We start from the raw sequence: 24984 nt of genomic DNA on the forward strand, positions 1-24984 counted from the left end.
AAAAAAAATTCAAATCCTTCACTCTTTTCAATGGGTCTTTTTAAACCAACATAATAGAGGTACAAATGAATCTCTTATTTTAGTTCATTACCATTAATGAAAAGCTCCTGCAAGCTCCATACTGAAATTTTAGTATTTCATTACAAGAGTTGCTTCCTTTCGTTTGTGCTGAGATAGCCATTTGCTTGTAGTTAGGAAACTGTTGTGTTGTGTTTTTTGGGGGGAGGGGGAGGGCATCTGGATCATAAACCCAGTTTTGCAAGCAACTATGAACAGGTAACATTCCAAAGTAGTATTTGACCTTTGGATGGTTTCCAATTTATGAAGTCCAGCTGCATTCCATTGTCAAGATTATCTCAGGAGTTGACACACCATGCAGCCATTAAACAGATAGAGTTTTGTGGTATTACAGAAAGTGAGCTGAAAATATTTAATAACTCTATAGCTTCACTAAAACAGAAGTCTCTTTGCAGTTTGAGAGAAATCTTTTAACAATCTTCAGTATACAATTTGGGGATCTTTTTTGAATTGGTGAATAAAGAACGCCTGCTTCAGCTCACTACTCCTTGAGTAGAAAGGGAGCAATACAGCAAGCCAGCTCAAATGCATCTACTCCATAATGAATGCTGTAATCCCTAACTAGACTTTCTTGGCCTCAGTATTGTGTGCGTCGGAGCTATCTGATCCAGGCAGGTTCAAGGGGGAGCTCTGTTCCATCCTGGAACAGAATGCTGCTCTGCAGTACACTTTCAGGCCTTCGTGAGAAGCTGTAGGGATGCTCCTGCAGACTGTTCATTTTCTGAGCTCTCTGACAGATTGAGAAAATGTAAATGATAGAAACACTGATAAATGGCAACATATGAATAGTGATCTAAACCTAGCAATTCTATAACAATGCCTCAGGTCAGGTTCAGAAGAGGTAAAGGTTATATAAGCAATTGTAGCAAGGGGAGATGGAATGGTGCTGGAAGTTCAACCTGGGAACAACACACACAGTTCAGATTAAATGTGACCTAGCAAAAATATATAGATTGTACTTAGGTATGGTTATTTTAAAGCAGCACTAAGATGTCACATGTAATGCCTTTTATAAACAGATTTAGCCTGCCTGAAGTATTTATATGACACCACATGTAATATTTGGTTTCTGTAGAACTGAATTTTTCATTTAAGGCTAGGTCTACATAAGGGGATACGTTCGAATTAAGATACACAACTCCAGCTACATTAATTGCATAGCTGGAGTCCACATACCTTGATTCGAATTTTGGCACCATCCGCACGGTGGCAAGTCAATAGGAGAAATGAGAGCCTTGCTGGAACAGTTAAATCAAATGCCAGAAGATAGACATTCGGAGCATCGATCCATGGGAAAGTATAAACATGACCTTAGAAATCTGCTTGCTCTCACAGTTGTGAAGAAAACCTTCAAAATGTGACCCAAGCACAGTTAACACAAGGCTACTTGCCTGATACAGCTTGAAAAATTACTCCAGAGAAGGGTATGAATTCCTCTGCCCTCTAAGAAGTTTACATGTGATTGGTCATTATTGGACTTGAATGTCAATGTCATTAGTAATCACGTTAGCGGACGGAACGGGGATGAGGATGAGTGTGGATCATAAGGGGCTAGAATTTGGTGCTTCTGCAAGAAGGAAAATGCAAAGGAAGAACAGAAGAAAAATAGGAAAGAAGGAGGAGAAATGTAGAAAACACAAGAAAAATTTTGGTGGTAATTTTTTTCATTGAGTAATGATGAATACAGCACTGAACACATAAGGATAATAACAACTGACCAGTTAGCTGCTACCCCAGGGACACTGTCTACCATTAAATCTTTGACACCAACAGGACAGTCACTGTGCACAGTGATCAGCACTAAAGCTATGTCCCAGTCCATCAACCATAAAAAGGGTATTTGAACACAGTTTTCCATCACACATTCAAGGGATAGAAACCATAACGGTTGTGTTAAGAAGGCCAGAAAACCTCACATAAAATACGCAGGTGTGCTTTTTACGCTGCAAATGCAGAGGTTATCTATGGCTTGGAAGACTCCACAGAAGGTGGAGAATGAACTCATTCAGGCAATCACAAGAAGCTGAATGCTAAGCAGTGGAGAAGGGATAGAATTTTTAGCCACTATTTAAAGCTCTGGATCAGAAAGTAAAAAAGGCCCTGGATTCAGGATACAACTGTCAGTCCCCCAAGCCAGGAGGGACGCAGGAGAGAAGGTGGACCTGAGGCCTCACATACTTTTGATTGAAGGAACAGCAAAGAGTGAAACAGGAAGAGCCACTGCAAGCATCTGCAAGCAGGTTTCCTCACTGACCTAGTGGATTTATCATTAGAAAACCATTTTGTGTCAATGCTCTCTGGCCCAGTGGAACCATGCTGCAGGCAAAATGGGGGCCAGCAGGCCAGCTGCCCAAAAGTAAAGGTCTCACTGGGTGTCCCTGGGATCTGCTAGCTTCCGGAGCCAAAGCCCCAGACTGATCTGCAGCAGACTGCAGTGCCATAACCTCTCGGGGAAGAAGCATGCTGGAGTTGGGGATGTTAAATTTCAATTAAACAGTTAATCGAGTAGTTGATGGAAATTCCAACAGCTACTCAATTAGTCAATAAGGAGGGAGGGGGACGCTTGCTACCCCTGCTGCGGCTCTGCCTTTGAAATATAGCAGAGCTGCCTGCGGCTCTTGCTACATTTTTAAGGCAGAGGCACAGCAGGGAACTTGAAAAAGGGGAGGCAGAGGTGCATCAGGGAACCCAGGACTGCTGCACCTCTGCCTTTGAAACGTAGCAAGAGCCTTGGGCAGCTTTTGCTACATTTCAAAAGCACAGGTGCAGCTTCTGGGACTGTGGGTAAGCTGGGACAGCTGATTCCCAGCTCGTGCCCTGCTGCCCTCTGCCTCCCCTTGTTGCTTACAACCCTAGCTGAAGCAACTCTGAATTTCCTGCTTCTTTGTGACACATGGAGAATTTAATGGGGCTCTAAATGATCCCCGAAAGCACATGTACTTATGCTTTAAACATCATGCTGCTATGCAGCCCAATCATGCATATGCATCTAAAATATTTCAGAGTTGCATGGGATTTGGCCATATGATGCCCATTAAAGCAAGGGGAATTGGGCTGTTAAATCCCATTCAACTATTTGAGAATGTAGAGGCAGGCTGTTAAGTCTTATTACACATGTAGGATGCACTCAAACTAAGAGGCTGTGGAGGAACGTGACTAGTAAAGCACTGTTGGAATGAAAGCATAAAATCCTATGCAGAACATGCCTGTAATGTACAGTTTCATGAGGTTTCTTGACCTTTAGTATCTTACAGCTAAATCTCATTGCACAAATGCTTTTCTGGAGTGCTTGTTCCCCTGTATCACACAAACACAGTCCTTTTAATGATGCTTCTGGTATGTAAAACATTTAGAACTTGAAATCTTTGCGTTAAGATTTGGAGACTTCAGTGGCTCAGCTAAAGGTTATGGGTCTATTACAGGAGAGGCAGGGTGAGGATCTGTGGTCTGCAATGTGCAGGAGGTCTGACTAGACAGATGATCACAACAGTCACTTTCAGCCTTAAGGTTGGAGTCTAATTGTAAGTACTGCTCTACATGCTGAACACTGATGTACCAGCACTGCTTATCAGTTATCTGTGAACGACTTAGACATATACCATCAATCCTGGCCTCAACACTCCTTGTGCTGAGCTCTACAAATATGGTTAATATGGTTAACCATAGCAAGCAAAAATAAGCTTTGGGATACAGAGCAAAAATTTCAAGCAGTTGAATTATTAGAACTTATAATTCAGGAGTGCAGGAGAGGATTTGCATAGCAGCAGTGAAAAATGCAGGAGAAACCCAACTGTGCAAATATAAATACATAACATCAAACCTGTTTATCACCTTCCAAATATCCCTGGTTACATCTTAAAAACTTGAGAAACTGTACTAACAGTGCTATTACAGTCATTACATAATTTAATGTTTGAACATGTGCAAAAGTCAGTTCAAGTTTAACATTGAAAAACTTAATGAAACAGATATTTCTTTGTACAACTAAGGGTACGTCTAGACTACATGCCTCTGTCGCCAGAGGCATGTAGATTAGGCTACCAGACATAGGAAAACGAAGCGGCGATTTAAATAATCGCCGCTTCATTTAAATTTACATGGCTGCCGCGCTGAGCCGACAAACAGCTGATCAGCTGTTTGTTGGCTCAGCGCGGCAGCCATGTAAATTTAAATGAAGCAGCGATTATTTAAATCGCTGCTTCATTTTCCTATGTCTGGTAGCCTAATCTACATGCCTCTGGCGACAGAGGCATGTAGTCTAGACGTACCCTAAGGGACAATAGATTGCATAAAATAATATAATTAGTAAATCTGTCTGCATTTGCAGGACATTTTGCGATCAGAATTTCTGTGGTAGGTTCACAGAACTCAATAATTTTCAATTTCATGTATTTATTTAGAAAGGCCTAGGTACAATGAACATATGAACCCCAAGATTAACATCAAATTTTATTTACCATCACTCATGGAACCACTGGGATATAACAGATTCCAACAGCTAGAGGATGTTATAAATCAACATCACCAGAATTTGGACAGAAAAAATTATTACAGGCAGTCCCCGGGTTACGTACAAGATAGGGACTATAGGTTTGTTCTTAAGTTGAATTTGTATGTAAATCGGAACTGGCTCCAGATTCAGCTGCTGCCACTGAAACTGAACAGGGGCTGACTACAGGAAGCTGGAAGCAGAGTTGCTCTGCCCCCAGCTTCCTGGAATCAGCCTGATCAGTTTCAACAGCTGCTGAATCTGGATCCTGGGACAGAACAGCTGAGGCGCTGCCCAGTAGGTTCCCACAGGACCAACCTGGCAGCACCCCAGCTGCTCTACCCGAGGTGTCCCGCAACAAAAGCCTGGTCTGCTGGGGGGGGGGTGCACTAGCTGCGCCCCCTCTCCCCCCAGCAGACCAGGGAGATCCGAGCAAAGCTGCACAGGCGGAGGGACCCCGCTGCCCGTGCGGCTTTGCTCCTGTCTCCCTGGGGTGCTGGGGGGAGTCCCCCCCAGCAGACCAGGGAGACCAGAGCAAAGCCGCACAGGCGGAGGGACCCCGCTGCCCGTGCGGCTTTGCTCCGGTCTCCCTGGGGTGCTGGGGGAGAGTCCCCCCCAGCAGACCAGGGAGACCCAAGCAAAGCCGCACAGGCGGAGGGACTCCGCCGCCCATGTGGCTTTGCTCCTTTGCCCCCGAGCAAAGCCGCACAGGCGGTGGGATGCCGCCTGTGCGGCTTTGCTCCTGTCTCCCTGGTCTGCTGGGGGGGTCCAGCAAAGCCGCTGGACCCCCCCAGAAGACCAGGGACACCCGAGCAAAGCCGCCGCCTGGGCGGCTTTGCTCGTTTGCCCGGGAGCAAAGCCGCCCAGGCAGCGGGACCCCCAGGCGGCGGCTTTGCTCGGGTGTCCCTGGTCTGCTGGGGGGGTCCAGCGGCTTTGCTGGACCCCCCCCAGCAGACCAGGGAGACCGGGAGAAGCTTTTCTCGCCCCAGAGGACACACCCGCCGCCCGTGAGCTCCGGGGCGCGAAAAGCCCCGTTCGTAAGTGTGGATCCGACATAAGTCAGATCCGCGTAAGTCGGGGACTGCCTGTACAAAAAAAATTATCTTAGATGCTAGATAACCAAAATTATTGCACAGGAAACCAATAAACAAGGTAACAATACAGATAGTAGACTTGCTCATTGTTTTCAAACTCAGAAGTTTACTTAGCTACCAGCACAATAAAATATTAACCTTAGTCCCCTGAGAACAGGAAGAGACATGCTGTTTAAAGATCTGTGATACAAATCTGTGATGTGCTGCCAATGTTTCAAAAAGGGGCCCTCATAAAAATGTTCTCTGTAACTTGTGATAAACCTTATGTCCCACTAGTGTATATACTACAGAGAACAGGCTGGGGAAAAATCTATTCACTTGAATGTAACCAAGAGCTAAGGCAGCAAACAAATCATGTGGCACTTTGCTGGAAGTGTGCACATTTTGTTTCTGAAAAATGCATAAACAACTACAGGATCATAGTATAATGCTCAATTGTACTATTTAAAGAACAGACTCAAGATTTTAGAAATCTTTTTAAAAATACCTGATAGTTAGTTAGTTTCAGGGGGACAGCTGTGTTAATCTGTAAAAACAATGAGTAGTCCTGTGGTACCTTAAAGACGAACAAAAATATATACAGAACCACGAGCTTTCGTGGGCAAAACCCACTTGTGGTGTATCTGATCAACCCAAGAGCAAAACATTTGCTCTTCAAAACAATTTTTATTAACTACAGGAGCAAATAATCTCTGTCAAACAATACAACAGCATCTGCAGAGGGCACAAATTCCATCAAAGGCAGAAGTATGATCTCAACCTTCTCTTTGATTTGGTGGTAGTGGTGATCCCAGCAGCTTCCTCCAGGATACTGGTACAGACTCTCCATAAAAGAACAGTATGGAGAGAGATTCCTACTCTATATATTTATCTATCTTGCTAAAATGTATGCCTTTGAGTCACTATTATTGAACTGGATTATCATTTCTGATTGATCCCCAATCAATGAGATTCTGGGTGTGGCCTGATGGAGAAATTAAAATGCTTCTCTAATTCATTTCTTCTTTGAAGAAGCACAACATACCAAACTGGTATGACTACAACATTTTAGATGTTTCAGCAATACTTAAGGCTTTTTCAGTCAACATTTCCATTTACATGAGATTTTGTTTTTGTGCTGCAAGCATATTATACACACTGATTCTTCTCATATCTTCCTCATTCACTCACACATAAAAATGGTTGTTAAAGGAATAATCTAAAAATGCCTTGGGAACAGTAAATTGTACTTAAGGTAAATACTAAACAACAAATTTAGCCTGAAGCCAGGAAGTTTACATTCTCATTTCCCCAAAGTGACTCATGCAACATTCACTGTAGCCTCTGTGATTCGAGGAATTAGACACAAATGCAGTTTTAGAGTGGTGAAGCTCTTACCTCTTCTTCTTTGTAATAATAAGGACATCATTGAAGAGGAAGAAGTACACTTGCTGTTTACAGGTCCTTTTAGAGAATAATCCAGTGTCTTCCACAAATGTAGTTAATTCACCCCTTTTTACTAACCACCGGGAAGAGGAGACCAGTGGAAATGGCTACAAATAAGAAAGCAATGTTTTAATCCTAAATCACAAGCATTTTATCAGAAAAAGGAGTATCAAGATCAGTTGGAAAAATGCATGAATAAACTCAAAATGTAGAAATATGAGTAGACTGAAACTCTCTAGTCTGGCACTCTGTTCTGGCAACATTTGTGGTCTGGTATGATTTGAGTTGGCCACACCTATGATAAATGGACCTGGCTAAGTTTTCTGGCATCCGATAGTTGGTTTACAGCCAACAATCCTTGTTCTTAATGTTATGTGCTGTTCTTTAGCTCTAATTTACCCCTAAATGTCTTTTAAGAGCTCAGTAAGCAGTGTAAGTGTTGGTAATGCTGCTAAACAATATTGACTTCCCCTGGTTCAAGCAAATTCTCTGGTTCAGCACCTGTCAGGTCTAGACGGCATCAGATTAGAGCGGTTCAACCTGTATAGGTGTCAAATTAGGACTTCAAGATTCAAAATAATGACAATACAGGAGAGATTTGCTAATAGTGGATGCTTTAGAGCAGGGGTCTCCAAACTTTTCAGCCCGAGGGCCGCATTAACTATCAAACAGCAGTTCGGGGGCCGACTACACACTTGAGGTCCAAATAAAAAACAATCAAAACATGGATGTTGTTTTTAATTATGTATTTAATATTATTTTATTCAGTTATTATTTAATAACACATTCATACACTACACATGAACACCTGTATTAGTGTGAATGGTGAAATTGTTTCCTGGATGCCAAAATAGCAGACATTTCTGGCTTTAGATTTGTTGTCCCTAACATCAACAGTGACCTGAGATTATCATCGGACAAGTTTGTTCTCAAATTGTTCTTCACGTATTTCATTCTTGAAAATGTTTGTTCACACAGGTATGTTGTTGCAAAGATTGAAAGGTACCTTGATGCAAAACTTTTGACATTAGGAAAGTCTTCCTTGGGCAAAAACTGGTAAAAACCCACCAGTCCTATTTTGAACTTGTCCCTAAGGAGGTCATTTGCTTGCAACTCAATGACTTCCAGCTGCAGTTCATCTGGGCAACTGGCCACATCTGCTTCAAATGGGTTTTGAAACAATCTCACTTCTTCTGCCTTTGAATCCAAAAAGGTCTCCACGGGCCGGATGAGAGGGCCTCGCGGGCCGCATCCGGCCCCCGGGCCGTAGTTTGGAGATCCCTGCTTTAGAGGTATTCACTACCTTCTCACTGTATCTGGCAAAACCATTTGAAGAACAAACAGAAGGTGGAATTGAGCACACTCTGAAATGGAGCAAACAGAATATTTCTACTTAATGCAGAACTAAGTGAATGTCTTAAGAAGGGTAGAAATAAAATGGTGTTTGAATAGTCCCAGACCAGTCTCTCTTAGGGATGTGAACAACTAGTCGACTATCTGATAAACAAATGCTTATCGGATAGTCAACTGTCTAGTCAACTAGTTGCTCCCCCACCTCCTTACTGCCTCTATCAGAAAGAGGGGGAGAGCAGGGGATACTTCAAAGTGGCTGTGCTGCATGGAGCCTGGGGTCTGGCCCCAGACCCCAGGCTCCATGCAGCGCTGCCACTTTGAAATGCCATGTGCACCCCGGGGCCAGCTGGGGTGTTACCAGACTGCATGCAGCATTTCAAAGTGGCAGCATTGCATGGAACCCGGGATCAGCTCGCGACTCCCCCACTGACCCTGGGTTCCGTGCAGCGCTGCCACTTTGAAATGCTGTGAGGAGCCCGATGCCAGGCTCCCCATGGCATTTCAATGCAGCAGTGCCACATAGAGCCCGGGGTCAGCTGGGGAGTCCCCAGCTGATCCCAGGCTCCACATGGTGCTTTTGCCTTTGAAGTGTGGAGGAGCCCTATGGAAAGGAAATTCCTGCAAATTCTGGGATGATGACACTAAGGTCCCATGTGGGGGTCTGGTCTTGAGGATAGTATGCAGACAGGCTTGGAGGAAAATGGATACTCCAAAATGTAACATGCCACTGTTGTTACAAGGTGGACATTGAAAGTTAAACACTAGGCTCAGAATGTAGTTGAGGTCTCTCAACCTCAGGGGCGCTCCTCAGTTTAAATTATGCTAAGTTGCCCATATGGAAAATCTCTTCCATTTAAAGTAGGATTGCCTAGTAATGGTTTCCTTCTCTGTATGAGAATTTCTTGGATCTGTAGAGAGTACCACTGTCTGTCTATAGCCAACATCCAGGCCATTAAGCACAATGACAGTGATTGTGGATTGGGATGCAATACCTGACCATGATTCTGAGATATGATGACTGAATAGGCTGGAAGATATATGGGAGACCAGCTGAATATTTCTAATAGGTCTCACAGACAGAAAGAAGAGCCTTGGCCATTGAGTAAACTTTTTTAGACAAACATTGTAGTTTGGTTAAAATTAAGTCTTGGACGCTGGAAAGCACATTTTTGTTTGCTACGTCTGTTTTTTTCTCTTTTTTTCTCTTGCTTAGTGTCATTTAAATCTATATTCTTTGCTAAAAACCATCTTAGTGCTGTTATACTGAAGAGCAAGTCCTCTGCTAAACTAATAGGTTGGCGTGTAAACCGTCTCTTCGGAGGCAGCAAACTTCAACATTTCTGGGAGTGACCAGTGAGGGGGACTGGTCCCTGGAAAGCGACATCTCTGGAGAAGTCAGGAACGGGCACCCACTTACTGCTGTCTGTAAGGCAACGTTCAGACTCATACTCTCTCGAGAAATCAGGTGATAAGGAAGGGAGCTGACTCAGAGTTTGAAGCTTCAACACAACTCTCTTCCTCAGGCAGTGAGGTAACACAGCAGCTTACAGTTCTGGGTGCCCTGAAGAGAGCGTATCACACAAGATAGTCACTGATACCTGGAACGTACCACGTCAATAGGATTTACCTCCTGCTGTTGACACCATGTCCACAGCCTGATGGCTTCTTGGGAAAGAGGTGATAAATGAATGCTTCCTTGCTTGTTTCTAACAGTGCATGGAGGAGGTGCTGTTTGTGAAGGTCTCCCCTCAGGAGTTTCGCAGAACAGGAAGAAATGCTATGCAGACCAATTTTATGGCCCTAAGCACCAGGATGTTTACCTAATTTCGAGTCTCCTGGGACCAGGTTCCCTGTATCTGCAGATAGTTCAGGTGGGCTCCCCAAGCTGTCCCCTAGGTATCTGTGAAGAGTGTTACAGCAGCATGGGAGGTTTAGGTTGGACATGAGGAACAACTTCCTAACTGTCAGGGTGGTTAAACACTGGAATAAATTGCCTAGGGAGGTTGGGGAATCTCCATCTCTGGAGATACTTAAGAATAGGTTAGATAAATGTCTAGCAGGGATGGTCTAGAGACAGTACTGGGTCCTTGCCATGAGGGCAGGGGACTGGACTCGATAACCTCTCGAAGTCCCTTCCAGTCCTAGTATTCTATGATTGCCTTCTCCCTCTGCTTTCTCACTGGTCTATTCCCAGTGTCCAATTTTTCAGCTACTGAATTTCTCTACACCTGAATTTAAACCTTCTTTGATGTTGCTGAAACGCATTACCTGTCTTGTCACATTTGACTGATGAAGACAACTAACTTCTATTGTCTCTAAAGCATCCTTTTACATGCTCACAAAATGTTTCTTTGAGCACCTGTCAGCCATCTTAATCTTTTGTTATATATCTTATTTCTCTGGAGTTAAACTATTTTAGCTGTCCTTTCCTGAATTGTCTCCAATTTGTCAGTACTTGTTCTATAATATGTCCAAAACTGAATAAAATATTTCAGCTGTGGTCTCTCAGATGCAATTATTAAAGACAGAGGTCTCTCTGATACAATTATTAAATACAGCCATAGTTTTTGAATTAACAACTTTCATCTTCCATATTAAATCTATTACTGCATATGCCTTTTAATGGCAGTGAAGTAAAAAAATTGTTTACCAAGTGTCCTTCTTGCCTATGCTGTACAACTTAATAAAAGCAAATATAAAATACAGTAGATGTTGGACCAGACTCTTACTCTCCTCCTTCTAGCTGCTTTCACTAGACAAACCAAATCACCACTGAGATTCCCCTGAAACACATAAAATACACATAGTCCTAAGGGGCCATTATAAGCCAGCACAAATTAGGTTGCTCTGACTTGTGCTCCTGCTGATTTGTTCCCTAACACCACCCAGAAAGAGGGCCAAGGAGGAGTGAAAGAAAATTTGGCTTAGAGCCACACACATCCCCTTCTACTCAGATGTGCTGAGCTCTTATCTAATATAGCCGAAGATTTAGATCATTATAATTTAATACTCTCCCTTACATTCAACCTATTAAAAGCTGACCAAGAGGGTAAAAGTGTAAAAATAAGGACTGGGAAAGGCTTAGAGAAAAGTTAAAGAAATCAATATGGGGTCGGCACTACTCATGCTAAGGACACATCAGGAAACTGAAAAACTATAACTTTTTTTTAAGTGTGGGGAAAACTAAACCTGAGATGAATTTCAAGGAGCAAATTTCACACACTTCTCTGATCTATACAGAAAAAGGCACAAGCAGATGTTTCATTAAGACTAGGTAACAGGATGGATGGTGGTGTCTGAGCATAGATATCAACTAAGACAAGGTCTTGAATATAGTTTGCACTATTCAGGCTTAAAAAGTGGTTAGTGACAAATATAAATATTGTGAAATCATTCACAATTTTTTATTAGCTTTAATTCCCAAAGATGTATTTATTTCTTCCACACTAATATGCATCCAAAAATTTTCCACCTATTCTTGCTCAATTTCATACATTTCTGCCCAATTAACAACACTTGCAACTTGTTCAATGATAACTTCCCTTTTAAGTGTCCACAATTTTCTATTGCCCATTAATTTAATTAATCTGTTTTCTACTATTTTTTCAAGTCATAAATATACTAAATATTGTTATGCACTCCTTTAACCTATATGACACCACTACTTTCCAAGCAGACAGTGAACCAAGCTCCAGTTGTTGTCAGTGGACCAGAGTGTGAAATCAAGCTAATTTTAGAGCACTGCAATTTCATGTATTTAAATGGAGATTATTCCAATTTACATCCATGCAACAGAATTAAATACTGTTTGGTTTTCTAACCAAAGCTGTAACCATTTTACAGTAATTCTAAACAAACCATATTTCTCAATTTTTCCTATAACAACAACATATAATTCACTTTATTAGTAACCATCCCATTGTACTGTCACCTTGCTCAAACTCACATCTGCATTTGCAAAAATGAGCCACAGCTATCTGCATTCACATTTGCAGATGAGCACAGCTGCAGATATGGAGTTGCAGGGCTTTACTTATGAAAGGTAGTAGTTCAGCACTTGGACATGAAACTCATAAGAAACTCCCTAGCGCTGCAGAAAGTGTTGAGTTTCATCATTACAAAATCAAAGAATTAAGTTTCCAGTTTCATAGCAATATTTGACTTGAAATTTTAAATCAGTTTCAACCAGAAATTCAACCTACTCAATCAAAACTCATGAATCATGCGAATCACCATTCCTGAGGCAAACACCTCTTCTCGTCTTTCTCCATGAAATGACCAAAACTCCAACTGCTGTAGGAAGTTGGCCCATTTAAAGATAAGATCTCACCTACTTTCTCTTTTTGATATTCTGGAACTAACAGAGATTCAACTAAACAAATATGCCAACATGTTTTCATCTGTCTGCAGGGAAAAAGCCTCTCAATTCCCCAATACCATACATTAAACCGGAAACTGAACAACACTGAATAAATATACTTCAATCTCAACTAAAAATTAAATCTTCAGTCTGGCGAACAGCTGAATAAGTACATAAAAAGGGCACTAAACTATTTGGAGATGCTTTGTTTATTCAAGCTTCACAAAACAAGTTAGACCCAATGAAACACAGTAACAACTTTAATAATGTTATATGCGGGCAAAGAGATTATTTTATGAAAATACATATAGTTTAAGATAAGAATTGCAGCCCCAGAATACTGATATATTTTAGACCTTAAAAGGGCTTAAAGCTTCCATTTGCTATCAACTCAACATCTCAAAAAAATTTCTATGCCAAATATGTTCAGCACATCTTTCCCTAACTGATTATAATCCAGAGAACACTTGTTTTGACTTTTAACAATAATTTTTTGTCAAAAATATGCAGTGTTGAATGCAGAATGTCATCATCTTCCCATATACTACAAAGAGGCTCAGTATAATAAAGTGTATTGAAATTATGCCAAGAAAAATCAGCCTTTTATAATCCAACTGGCAAACTCTCAAACCACAGATAAAGTCTAAATCACCAAGGAGTCATGTTTAAGATACACATAGTGGTACTCTAGGGGGAAAAAAGCTAAAGAATTAAAGTAGCTTTTATCCCCATTCAACTGGTGAGGGGGGAAATTGCAGTATACATTTTAGGAGAGAGTACACTAGGGCTATGTCTACACTGCAGGCTTTTTGCACAAGAACAACTGTTCTTGCACAAAAATTTGCCAGGTGTCTACACTGCATGCATGTTCTTGCGCAAGTAAATTTACAGTACAGTGTCGGAAAACAGAGTTTCTTCTGGAAGAGTTATTCCTCTCCACATGAGGAATAAGCTCTCTTGCACAAGAGCTCTTCCACAAAAAGGCAGTGTAGACAGGCAACATGATTTTCTTGTGCAAGAAACCCTTATGGCTAAAATGGCCATCAGAAGCTTTCTTGCACAAGAGAGCGTCCACACTACCATGGATGCTCTTGCGCAAAAGCACACGGCAGTGTGGACGTGCTCTTGCACAAAACAGTTCTTGCATAAGAAGCCTACAGTGTAGATGTAGTCTAAGAGATTGAACTTTCTGCCTAAATCAAGAACTAATTATGGACATCTCTTGTGGTGAAAATAAAACCATTTCCAAGGGAATTTTGAAAGCCTTTTGGCTATAAAAACTAGAAATTACTCCCCTACTTGAAGGCTCAAGAATGACAAATCTAAAAAGCCGGTCACCCAGATCTTTTGAGAATTTTATCCCTAGGTTATTAGGAACTTTGTGATCACCTTAAATAATTGTATTTTGTTTTTGTTATTTAAATGAATATTCACACTCAATTTCTTTCTCTATTTTTAGTGAGCATGTGTCATTAAAACTGCTTGCAGACCCTTTGAAAAGCTTGTCTCCAGAGTCAGGAACTTTCCCTAGCTAAGATAAGGTTACAGATATCCTTTATAACATATAACCTTTTAAAACCATACACAAAATGGTACGTCTTGCCATTGCATTACTAAGAAGGGCTTCTTGGGAACTGATGTCATACCATGGGCATGATATTCCACTTATACATTTAAAACAGATTTTTGTATTTTTGAAGTACAAAGAAGAAATATATATATTGTTGATGCTTTGAAAATGCCGCCATAAACCTTTTAAATCACATTTGACACTTCTTGGACAGATCTCTGAGATAAAGGAAACAACACCACCTGTAACTTCATTTGTACTCAAAATAAAATATTTTAAAAATATCAGTATCATATTGCAACCTTTTTAACAGTGCTAAACTAATTAAAATGATTAAACACAATGTGTCAGACAAAATAGCTGTGAATGTAATAAAACAGTCTTTTTTTCTGCTAAATTATATGTATTTTACCACTGTTAAAAATGATTTACAGTGATATTTATGGAAAAACTTAAAAAACAATGAACTGTCTAGCAACACCTTAAAGACTAACAAAACACATGGGCTACATCTACATTGGCCCCTTCTCCGGAAGAGGCATGTTAATTTCCAACTTCAGAATAGGGAAATCCGCGGGGGATTTAAATATCTCCCGTGGGATTTAAATATCCCCCGCGGGATTTAAATAAACATGGCTGCCGCTTTTCTCCGGCTTGGGGAAAAGCCGGAAAAAAGCGTCTAGACTGGCGCGATCCTCCGGAATAAAGCCCTTTTCCAGAGGATCTCTTATTCCTACTTTGAAGTAGGGTTAAAGCCCTTTTCCGGAGGATCTCTTATTCCTACTTCAAAGTAGGAATAAGAGATCCTCCGGAAAAGGGCTTTATTCCGGAGGATCGCGCCAGTCTAGACGCTTTTTTCCGGCTTTTCATTTTTAAATGAAATTGGAAATTAACATGCCTCTTCCAGAGAAGGGGCCAATGTAGACGTAGCCATGTAGATGGCATTATGAGCTTTCGTGGGTACAATCCAAAGTTTGTTAGTCTTTAAGGTGCTGCTACACCATTCGCTGTTTTTTAAGTTTTTCCAGTTACAGACTACCTCAGCTACCCCCTAAAGCTAGTGACATTTATGTCTTTTAAAAATGCACTGTACATTCTATAGAGCATCTTAATTTACCAAAAATATCCAAGAGCTGACAAATCCGGGAGAGGGAGAGAGGCACAGAGAGAAACAGACCAATGAACACTTCTAGATATCATTTTTGGTTAAACACTTCCACAGAAATTCATGAGTTAAAGAGTTGAGGCGAAATCCTTGCTCTACTGATGTCAAAAGGAATTTTATCATTAACTTTAACAAGAGGCAGGATTTCACTGAGAGGATGAGAATCCTTCTCTCTGAGCACCATGGTTTTTATATGCAACTCAGGTGCATGGTGTTAATGGTGTGATTACTTCTTTTTTTAAAGCTTGTTGTGAGTAACTGAGATATAATTAGCAATAGTATCTGTTGCTCTTTGAGCATCCACAGCGTCGGCTATTCTCAGCATACAAATGTTTGACCTTTCAGCCAAGGACTATTCAGCATCATGGCTTCCATAGTCCCCAGCTAATTTGCTTCATTTACTCTGACAGTGACTCTGTTAGTCTTAAAACTTCAGGAAAGGCAAAACTTCTGCACACACTAAATGAGTTCATGAATGGAAATATCATCATACCTTGATTCTAAATTCCAGCTGGGAGTTAATTGTGTACATCATTTCTGTCCTTTCCATTTTTTGTGCCCCTTCGTTGCATAAACGGACCAACTAGAATAAAAAAGAAAAAAAATGTCCCTGCTTTAATGCATTTAGATATTGCATTACTAGCTTTAAAACACACACACACACACACACACACACACACACACACACACACACACACACACACACAAAACAGGGACACTTTTCTGTGAAAATGCATACCACTGAGGCAGCAAAAAAATAATCAAGAAATTGATATTTTTATAATAATCCACCAACACAATTATTCCACGTAGAGTTAAAGTAGTGGCATAAAGTACCTAACTCAAAAGGGTTGCAGATATTCAGCCCAAAATTTTAACAGGCACTCAGAGAACATAAATTCTAACTTTGCCAAGCAAACACCTTGTGCAGCTGTGACCTAATGGTATATATTGCCTTTACAACCGCAGACATGCAAATTGCTTATTGAAGGATAATATTAAGGCAAGGTAGGTACTCTTTTGGCAACCTAACGAAGGCAATATTTTAGAAAAATATTCAATCATAGTTTATATGCCTTAGAATGGAATTTGAAAATTTGTTACATTCTTCAAGAGACCTAAAAAAAGGAAGATTAGACACCCAGATATGTTAAAATGGAGAAAAAAAAACTCTTTAACCCCCTTCCATTGGCTTTCCAAAAGTCAGTGTGCCCCTTCCTTCTTGTTTCTCACTTCCTGGAAGGGAAGAGATATGTCTGAGCAATAGCATACTATATTGAGTCACTTAGTTCCCAGATCCTTCTTCCACTACCACAGCAATTCAATGAAAAGCATAGCTAATGTACTGAATACTAACATCATGACCCCTGCTAATTCCTGCCAGTGCTGAGTGGTGGAGAGTAGGATGAAAATAGGAACACAACCAATTAAGTCTATCTGTGTAGCCTTCTCTAAGCTAACTTGCAGCACCAAAAGTCTAAAGGACTAAGGAGCTATCTAGCTTCTCTGATAGGGGGGGAAAGCTTATCTTTAGTTTTACTTTAATTGTTTTTGTGCATAGAGGAAGAAGAAAAGTTAACAAGTTGGGCTGTTATATTTTTAGTGCATTTTACATATTCTGTTGCACTCAACTAGGCAATGAATTCAGTGCAACAGATGAGTAATTTGAAGAAGATGAGGACAAAACCTTTATACACAAGGCTCTAAAGTGTCCTTCCCAGTGGGGAAAAAAAATTGTAAAACATTTTTCTGCAGGAGGAATTTTATTATACAGTTAGATACAGTGATAAGAGTCATTTTTGGGGATAGATAGTAGCATCCAGAGAAAGGGTACAGACAATATCAGACAGGCAAATTCTCCTCCCCCATCTGCTTTTCAGACAGACCACCACATGCAGTTCCCACAATAAAATTCAAGTGTGTTGGCAGCAGTATTGTATTACCGCAGCAGTTCAGAATTTTTCATGAGAAACAGAAAGAGAATGATTTAAAATGTAAAGCTGATCTGTCAGTGACTGTTCCTGAATAAAGCAATTTAGCATTTTCATCCTTCATTATGCTTCCGCTTTAAGAGAAAAATTGGCAATTTCCATGCATAAATAATTTAAATGAGACAGGAATGCAGGGCCTAAGGCAGTGTCTAGCCCTAACATGCAGGGAACCTGATTTCTAATAGGGGGATGTCCAATCCATCAAATTTAATGATATTCAACTGTGTACCGCAGGGCTTCAAATTCTAAGATCTCAGAGGCTAGTTTCTAACATTTCCATTTCAAACTTTCTCCTTATTTCAAAAAGATTTCTAGGCCAACAGTGATTTTACAGAGTTTCCATTGTGAAGCTGGAAGTTGCCACCGATGCTAAGTTCTGAAGCCTCATTATCAGCTTTAAAGGAAATATGTTGGAGGTTACTGCAGAATTAATGATGGGCAATATCTATGATTTATGAATTAATGGTTTGCTCCTCTATTGTTGTGTTTAATGAAGAAGCACTTGTTCCATGCTGGAAAGAGATTTTCAATATGGCTCTTATAGACTGGAATGGTTTAATTTTTAAGCTCTCCAGTGTTTTAAAATTCAAATAGATGACATTTTCTAGGCTGTCTCTGTTGTACCACTTTCTTTTTGGGAGGAGGGGGAGGCAATGATGGGGAATAGAACCAAGTTGTCCAATTTCATTATGAAATTCATGATCAGAGCAACTAACGAGGGAGGCAAATATATCAAATAAGTGGTTATTTTTTAAGAAAGCTAAAGCCCATTTGGAAAAATAAAAGTGAGCATGTTTCAGATTAGCATAGAGAACTGGCCACAGTACCCCACATAACTGAAGAAAAGAGTCAAAATGGAAGTAAGTCAGCTGTATAGAATTTGCTTTTTAGTAGCATACCTTGCTCACTTCTTTTAAGGCTCGTTTGCAGACCTCATATTTTGGTGATTCTTTTGGGGTTTTCTGACAGATGGTCTGAAATAAAAGTCAACCAATTCAGAGAACTGAAAACTAGATTGTTACACCTAAATCAGATGAATGCAGAACTACAATACAATTAATAGAATAAAACACAGAGGGGCACAGCCCTGCTCTGGTGGCAACATGGAAGCATATTTTCCTACTAACCAAAGCTCCTCTGTGAAAATGGGGTGCATACCCACGGATGTACTCTCCTGGGAGTGCAGCATACCAATATCAATGTATGGTTTTATGCAAAGGCATTAGGTAAGCCATGGACCTGCTTGGTCAGAGCATTGTGTTTTCCCAAAGGTGCAAGACAGAGCAGTGCTCGTGCTTCCTTTCAATTGCCTCTGACCTTCATGAAGACCATGCAGCTTTTTCTGACAGCTGGCTAACCATGTGCAATAACAGCCCACTATGCCTGCTCCTTCTGTGGAACATCTTACCAATTGCTCTTAGTGCCAGACTTATGTGAAGAGTATGCAGCAGAAGAGGTTAGCAGTGGTATTAAAACAAAAAGCCAAGACAATCATGGACTCAAACAGAGACAGCACAAAATAACAAGGGTTTAATTTGGTGTCTGAATGAAATGACAATTTCACATGTTGTTCGAGTTTATTTGCATTAGTTGGTTATGTAAATAAAGTTTGACCAAAAGATATTGATAATAATGATGGAGGGCTCAATTATGTTTTTGGTAAAGTATCACAAATACTGTAAGACCTTTAATGTAAAAGCATTCTTCAGGTGAAATTATGTTTTTACAGTTGGAATGTAAAAAAACGCATACTTCCCATATTACGGTTTAAGTGAAGCAATGAAAACTCACTACAAATTTTTTTTTAAAGTTTAGAAAATTATCTCCTAGAAAAAAAGCCGACAGTTTCATAATTTTCCATTCTGTTTAGCTTGTTAGATGCTTTTATTTCTGTAGAAAAGGGGTATCCTGAATTTAAAGAGTTAGTTTGGAAATTTTTTTAAACAAAAGCAGGGATTTATTAACAGTAGAGCATGTTCCATATGCCATGATGTACAAACTAACTACTCTAGATATATAAAGTATATTAAACAATCACTGTCAAGTACTGAACACATCCCCACAGTTATTGCAAGAGTCATGATTATAGAAGAGACTAACCTACATAGATCTTGATCTGGGTACTATTAAAGCCAGAATTTGGGTGTGGGTTTTAATCCATACCATTGGCAGCAGCACAGATCACATTCAGTCCTGGCATCCAAACCAAATGAGACAGACCTCATGAGTACATATGTTGCCATCACATTTCCACATCCACTTCCTAGCATTCCCTCTCTCTATAGGCTCTCTGCGTCAATCACTGCAGCTCTCAGTTGGAAGGGAGCACCCACATACCCCTTTAGTGGCTGCCCCGTTGAGGGAACAGGAGCAATTACTAAAACCATAAGCTAAGGATCAGATTGTGACCCCCTTAATTTTCATAGTCTTAAAAACTATTCCTGTGAGAAAACGGGGGCGGGGGGGGAAGGAGGGAAGAGGGAGAGGAGGTTGCACAGCCTGGTCCTAAAGGAGCAGTCCTTTAGTCCGCATGGCAGAAAGCCTATGTTCTGAAGAACCAGGTTCTAGGCTCAATTCTGTATGTGCGCAACTTGTACAGTGCTTGGGTCTTGATTTTTTACAGATGTCCAACTGCTGAACTTGAACTTCCAAATAATTCCTTGGTTACTGCAAATAAACCACAATTTCTTCTTTGCACATGACAGACCCATTTATTCAGCCATGACCTCCGTCTAAACAAGGTGAGGCTGAAACAGGCCAGTAATTAAAACAAAACAAAAAAGAAAGAAAGGTTCCTTAATTTCCAAGGACACAATATACACAGAAAAAATATATTTCTTTGTTCTCACATCCATCAGCAATGGAAGGCGTGTAACCCTCTGCATTGGAAGAATGAGGAAAGAGATCATAGGTAAATTCCGGCAATCTTCATGGGACTCAATCCGTGACAGAACTTCTTTGAAGGCTGGTTTTGTAGCTCTGAAGAAAAAGAAAAGGGTTTTTAAAAGATTTGCTTTAATTTAGAAATGTGAATTTCTCTTTTCACAATTTCATAGTTATATTTGGAAACATTATACATTATAACTGATATTGAGAGACATCAGTACATGCACTAAAAAAACAACAACAAACAATGCAATGAATACAAAGGGGAAATATAAAAGCATTGCAATAAAGAAACTAATGAAAGAGTTCTTATCAATGGGGACAATTTAGCACATGGCTGCAAACAGGACTGGACTCGACAGGAAAGCATATTTTCACCCTCAATTACATCAATGGAATTAAACATGTGCTTCAAAATATAAGCATATGTTGAAGTAATTTGCTGAACTGGAGCCTTAATGTTTTGCTTCAAGTAATCCTGATTCGCTATGGTTAAGGGGATGCTTTTAAAACATGCATTTTAAGCATTATTTCTTACAATAGTTTCTGGAGCGTTCGCTGTTGGTACACTTCATTAGTACAATATTTCACGTATGGGTCAAATGTTGATGCAGTATGCTTTTCAACAATATCACTAATGTCATCTATGACGATGTTGCTCTGATGCCTTGCTTCAAGTTCTTTAAAGAACCTGCAAATGTAGAGAAGCAATTGTCAATTTCACTAAACACAATTCATGATGATTTTTTCTCTTGCAGCATTTCAAACTTCATTAGATATGACACAGGATCATTTCACAAAGCTTTTAGCCACAGAAACAAACAAGGGGAAAACACAGGGATAATTTGAGAAACTTCAGGACTCTGTAGAGGAGGAAGAAATTAACTGACCTGAAACCCTCACCCTATAGGCTCAATTGTGCAGGTATTTCTTGCGCAATACACGTAAAGGAAATATGGTATAACCTGTCAGATTTCAGCTTAAGCAATGCTGGCCAGAAACAGTTTCTATTTTTCAGAAAAAATCAAAACAGAAAGAGTACTACTAGTAGGGTTGCAATGGCACTTTTCAGCAGTACGTCTGAAAGGGAACTGAAACAACCTGAAATACACCACCTATTGATTCTATGAGTAGTGAATCTTTTCTTCTTGAAGTAACGTATGTGCAATAGCATAGCTGCAACAATAACTGGAAAACTTCACATCAACTTAAAGACAACTATAAACCTCAAATGAAAATTCAATTAAATTGCTGGCCGATGTGCCGAATTACCCAGTGAACAAGCAAAGTTCCCATTTTACTCCAACTAGAGCACATACTAAATGCTCTACACCATTCAGCTTACCATTAAAGTCAAACCCAGAAAGGAGATACTGAATACTAAAACTAAAGGCTGGCCTAAACTACATTACTAAGGGGTATGAAAAATTCACTCCAGAGACACAGTTAAATCAACTTAACCCCGGTATAGATACTGCTGGGTTGACAGTAGAATTCTTCCAAACTAGCCAACCCCTCTCAAGAGAGTGAATTTACTAGAAGGTTGGTGAAACCCCATCTATCACTGTAGCAAGTGTCTACACTACAGTACTGTGCCTATTGACAAAGCTGTTGAATGATATGGTTATAAAAACACATTCAAGTATTGTCTCCCAAGCAGTTTCTCTCTATTGATGGGGCAGTCTTTCCTGGCTATAATGACCCATCTCCACTTCTAAGAGGCATAATCTCCTTGGAAAGCCTCAACCCCTTCCCCTTTCATTTCAAAGGACAAGATCATGTAAATTATCAGTGATCTGTATTATATTAAGTACTGTCCAATGATTTGTAGAAGAATGTGGTTGGGTGTTACTGACTTACTCAACGTGAACTGGTGGTTTGGAAAAAGAGTCTCTGGGGTCCCACAGCAAATCTATTGCAGAGATAAGGGAAGAATGCTGTCTTCATAATTCAACCCTCTAGTCCATTCTGCCTCATGCAATCAAAGCATTTACTCTTTGTTCATAAAAAGACTTTCACTCCAAATGCAAAAAGTGTTAAATCAATAACCTATAGAACACTGAAATGCTTAGAAGTTACTGTTGCTGCTGTAAGGACACTAAAACTCCTCTTCTCTCCAGCTCAATGGTAATTTAATAAGAAGGAATGCAATCAGAAACCCAACAACAACAGTAAGTTGGCCATTAAGAGTATACAGTGAAGTTGCTTTAACTATCATAAAAGGTTTGCCAAAGTTCAGGATTAAAAAAAAAACCCAAGACTTTAAAGGAAGTAACTGTTTTGCACTTTATTTACATGCTGGTTGTTTAAACCATATTTTGTTTTGTCTGTCAATACGTGGATTCAATTTTCTCTTACCCTGGAATCCTCACAGAACATTTTGATAATTTTATCCACATTAGTTAATGATCTACAGTGACCAGAAATGGTGCAGAATGTTAAACTGAAACTTGCTTAGAATACAGCAATACAATAACAAATTTTAAATGAATCTGTGTATGAAGGCTACTGAAACAGCTGTAAATTCCACTGCATGTGGAAAGGCACTGATTTCCAAAGCCAACCTCGCAATCTGAAAGGATTTACAAAACCTTGCTTCCTATTTCCAATGTGCCACTGGTCCACATAACCTAATATATGTTGAAGACCAGAGCAATTTGAATGCCTATGACCAATGCTTTTTTATAGCTCGGTTACTTTCTTTCTTTTTGAACAACTTTTGTGGACTGAAAGCCTGATCCTGGCAAGGTACTGACTAGTCCCAGCTCCCAATCAATTCAGCCAGGTGTTTGATACTACTTAGCTCTTTGGATCATCAAGTCCCAGACCACAAAATACACAGCAGCCAAAACCGTCCAACAGCTACAGGAATCCAACACACATATCATTTATATTGTGCTAGCAGCTAGTGCGATAAAAGACACTGAAGAATCCTTTACGCTTTGGAATACTTTGATGTACAGCCAGTCTCTAGCCCATTACCACCATGAAACAAAACTTTCCAGTGAAGATCTTGGCCCCACATGGCTCTCATCCCGCCACCATCTCAGCAGAAATAGTTTTGCTTCATGAAGTTACATTTGCAACGTATTTGTTTTAAAAAATCCATAACATTTCCACCCTTTACACAGTGATATTTGTTAGATAGATGATCTTTAAAACACATAAAAGATATCCCTACTATGTTCAAATGTGTTCCTGATAATTGAATGCCTGGTTTTAGAGCAATAAAAAAAAAGTGTCAAGTATGTACACCTTTGAGGCTATAAGGATTTTGCCAGCCAACCTCTGAGAGCCTTTCCAGGAATGTTAATATCCAAATTCTTACAGAACATGCTAACTTAACTGCTGCTGATGTCATAAATTTGGGCACCTTCCATACATGTACTTGAGGGCTTGATGCCCTAGTCAGGCATGATGCCCTAGTCAGGCATGAGCTGGTTCATCTAGGAGTGTACACTTTGAGATAGCACAGAATCAGGGTTAGTTTCTATGGAAGACCCAAAAAGTAGCCCTCATGGTCCCATTGTTCAAACACCTGGGGATGACTTTAGTGGGACTACTCAGGAATAAGTACTAACCTTATTATTAAATGTGTAAATAAAGTGTATGGTTATGTAATTAAACATGTCATAATGCCTATACAATCTGTTCTGCCAGCCTTAACTCTCACATTTACTAATTTCTGAATATTTGACTTTCCAACCATAACATCCTTTTACTGTATATTTTGTGGATAGATAATACTACATAGGATTAAAAGCTGTTTTAATTTTACCACTTCCAGCTATTTTAGATTTTTACTGCAGTAACAAAACCCCCAAAACTAATACATGGCACAATACAGTAGTTAGCAACTTTTAAACTGTTTTTCTTATCCAAAAATATCTGATTTTCTTAAGTATTGCTTATAATCAATGTAAGTGGCAATAAAAGGAAGAGAAGAACAGTACTTTTAATCTAGAGATACAATGGTATTGGGCAGCAGAGGAAGAAATGCTAACAACTGTTTGTATCAAAATTTAATTCTAGTAAAAAAAACCCACACAATATGAATGGTCTGAACTGCATGGATGTTAGCACAGCAATAAAAGACTTCTTGTTTACAGGCAGTCCCCAGGGTTACGTACAAGATAGGGACTGTAGGTTTGTTCTTAAGTTGAATTTGTATGTAAGTCGGAACTTGCATCCAGATTCAGCCGCTGCTGAAACTGACCAGCGGCTGACTACAGGAAGCCCAAGGCAGAGTTGCTCTGCCCTGGGCTTCCTGGAATCAGCCGCTGATGAGTTTCAACAGGCTGAATCTGGACACCAGTTCTTACATACAGATTCAATTTAAGAACCCCAGGCGTCCCCAAGTCAGCTGCTGCTGAAACTGATCAGCGGCTGATTCCAGGAAGCCCGGGGCAGAGCAACTGTGCCTCGGGCTTCCTGTAGTCAGCGCTGGTCAGTTTCAGCAGCAGCTGACTTGGGGGCGCTTTGGGGGCGCCTGGGGCAGAGCAGAGAGCTCCTCGGCGCTACTGGACCAACCTAGCAGCACCCAGGCTGCTCTGCCCCAGGCGTCCTGATTCAG

The 24984-nt window shown here is 40.3% G+C and overlaps 1 protein-coding gene across 1 annotated transcript in view; it reads right to left on the minus strand.

Annotated features, from left to right (window-relative positions):
- ARHGEF26 (Rho guanine nucleotide exchange factor 26) overlaps positions 1-24984 on the minus strand; it is a 115899-nt gene that overhangs the window by 40639 nt on the left and 50276 nt on the right. The window contains exons 7-11 of the mRNA XM_075937745.2: positions 20950-21102; positions 20375-20504; positions 18425-18499; positions 16028-16117; positions 7039-7193 (exon numbers count right to left, since the gene is read on the minus strand). Of these exons, the coding sequence (XP_075793860.2) occupies positions 7039-7193; positions 16028-16117; positions 18425-18499; positions 20375-20504; positions 20950-21102 (603 nt within the window). The remainder of the gene's footprint in view (positions 1-7038; positions 7194-16027; positions 16118-18424; positions 18500-20374; positions 20505-20949; positions 21103-24984) is intronic.

The sequence above is a fragment of the Pelodiscus sinensis genome, chromosome 10 (assembly GCF_052426305.1).
Source record: "Pelodiscus sinensis isolate ZL-2025 chromosome 10, ASM5242630v1, whole genome shotgun sequence".
Classification (NCBI taxonomy): Eukaryota; Metazoa; Chordata; order Testudines; family Trionychidae; genus Pelodiscus; species Pelodiscus sinensis.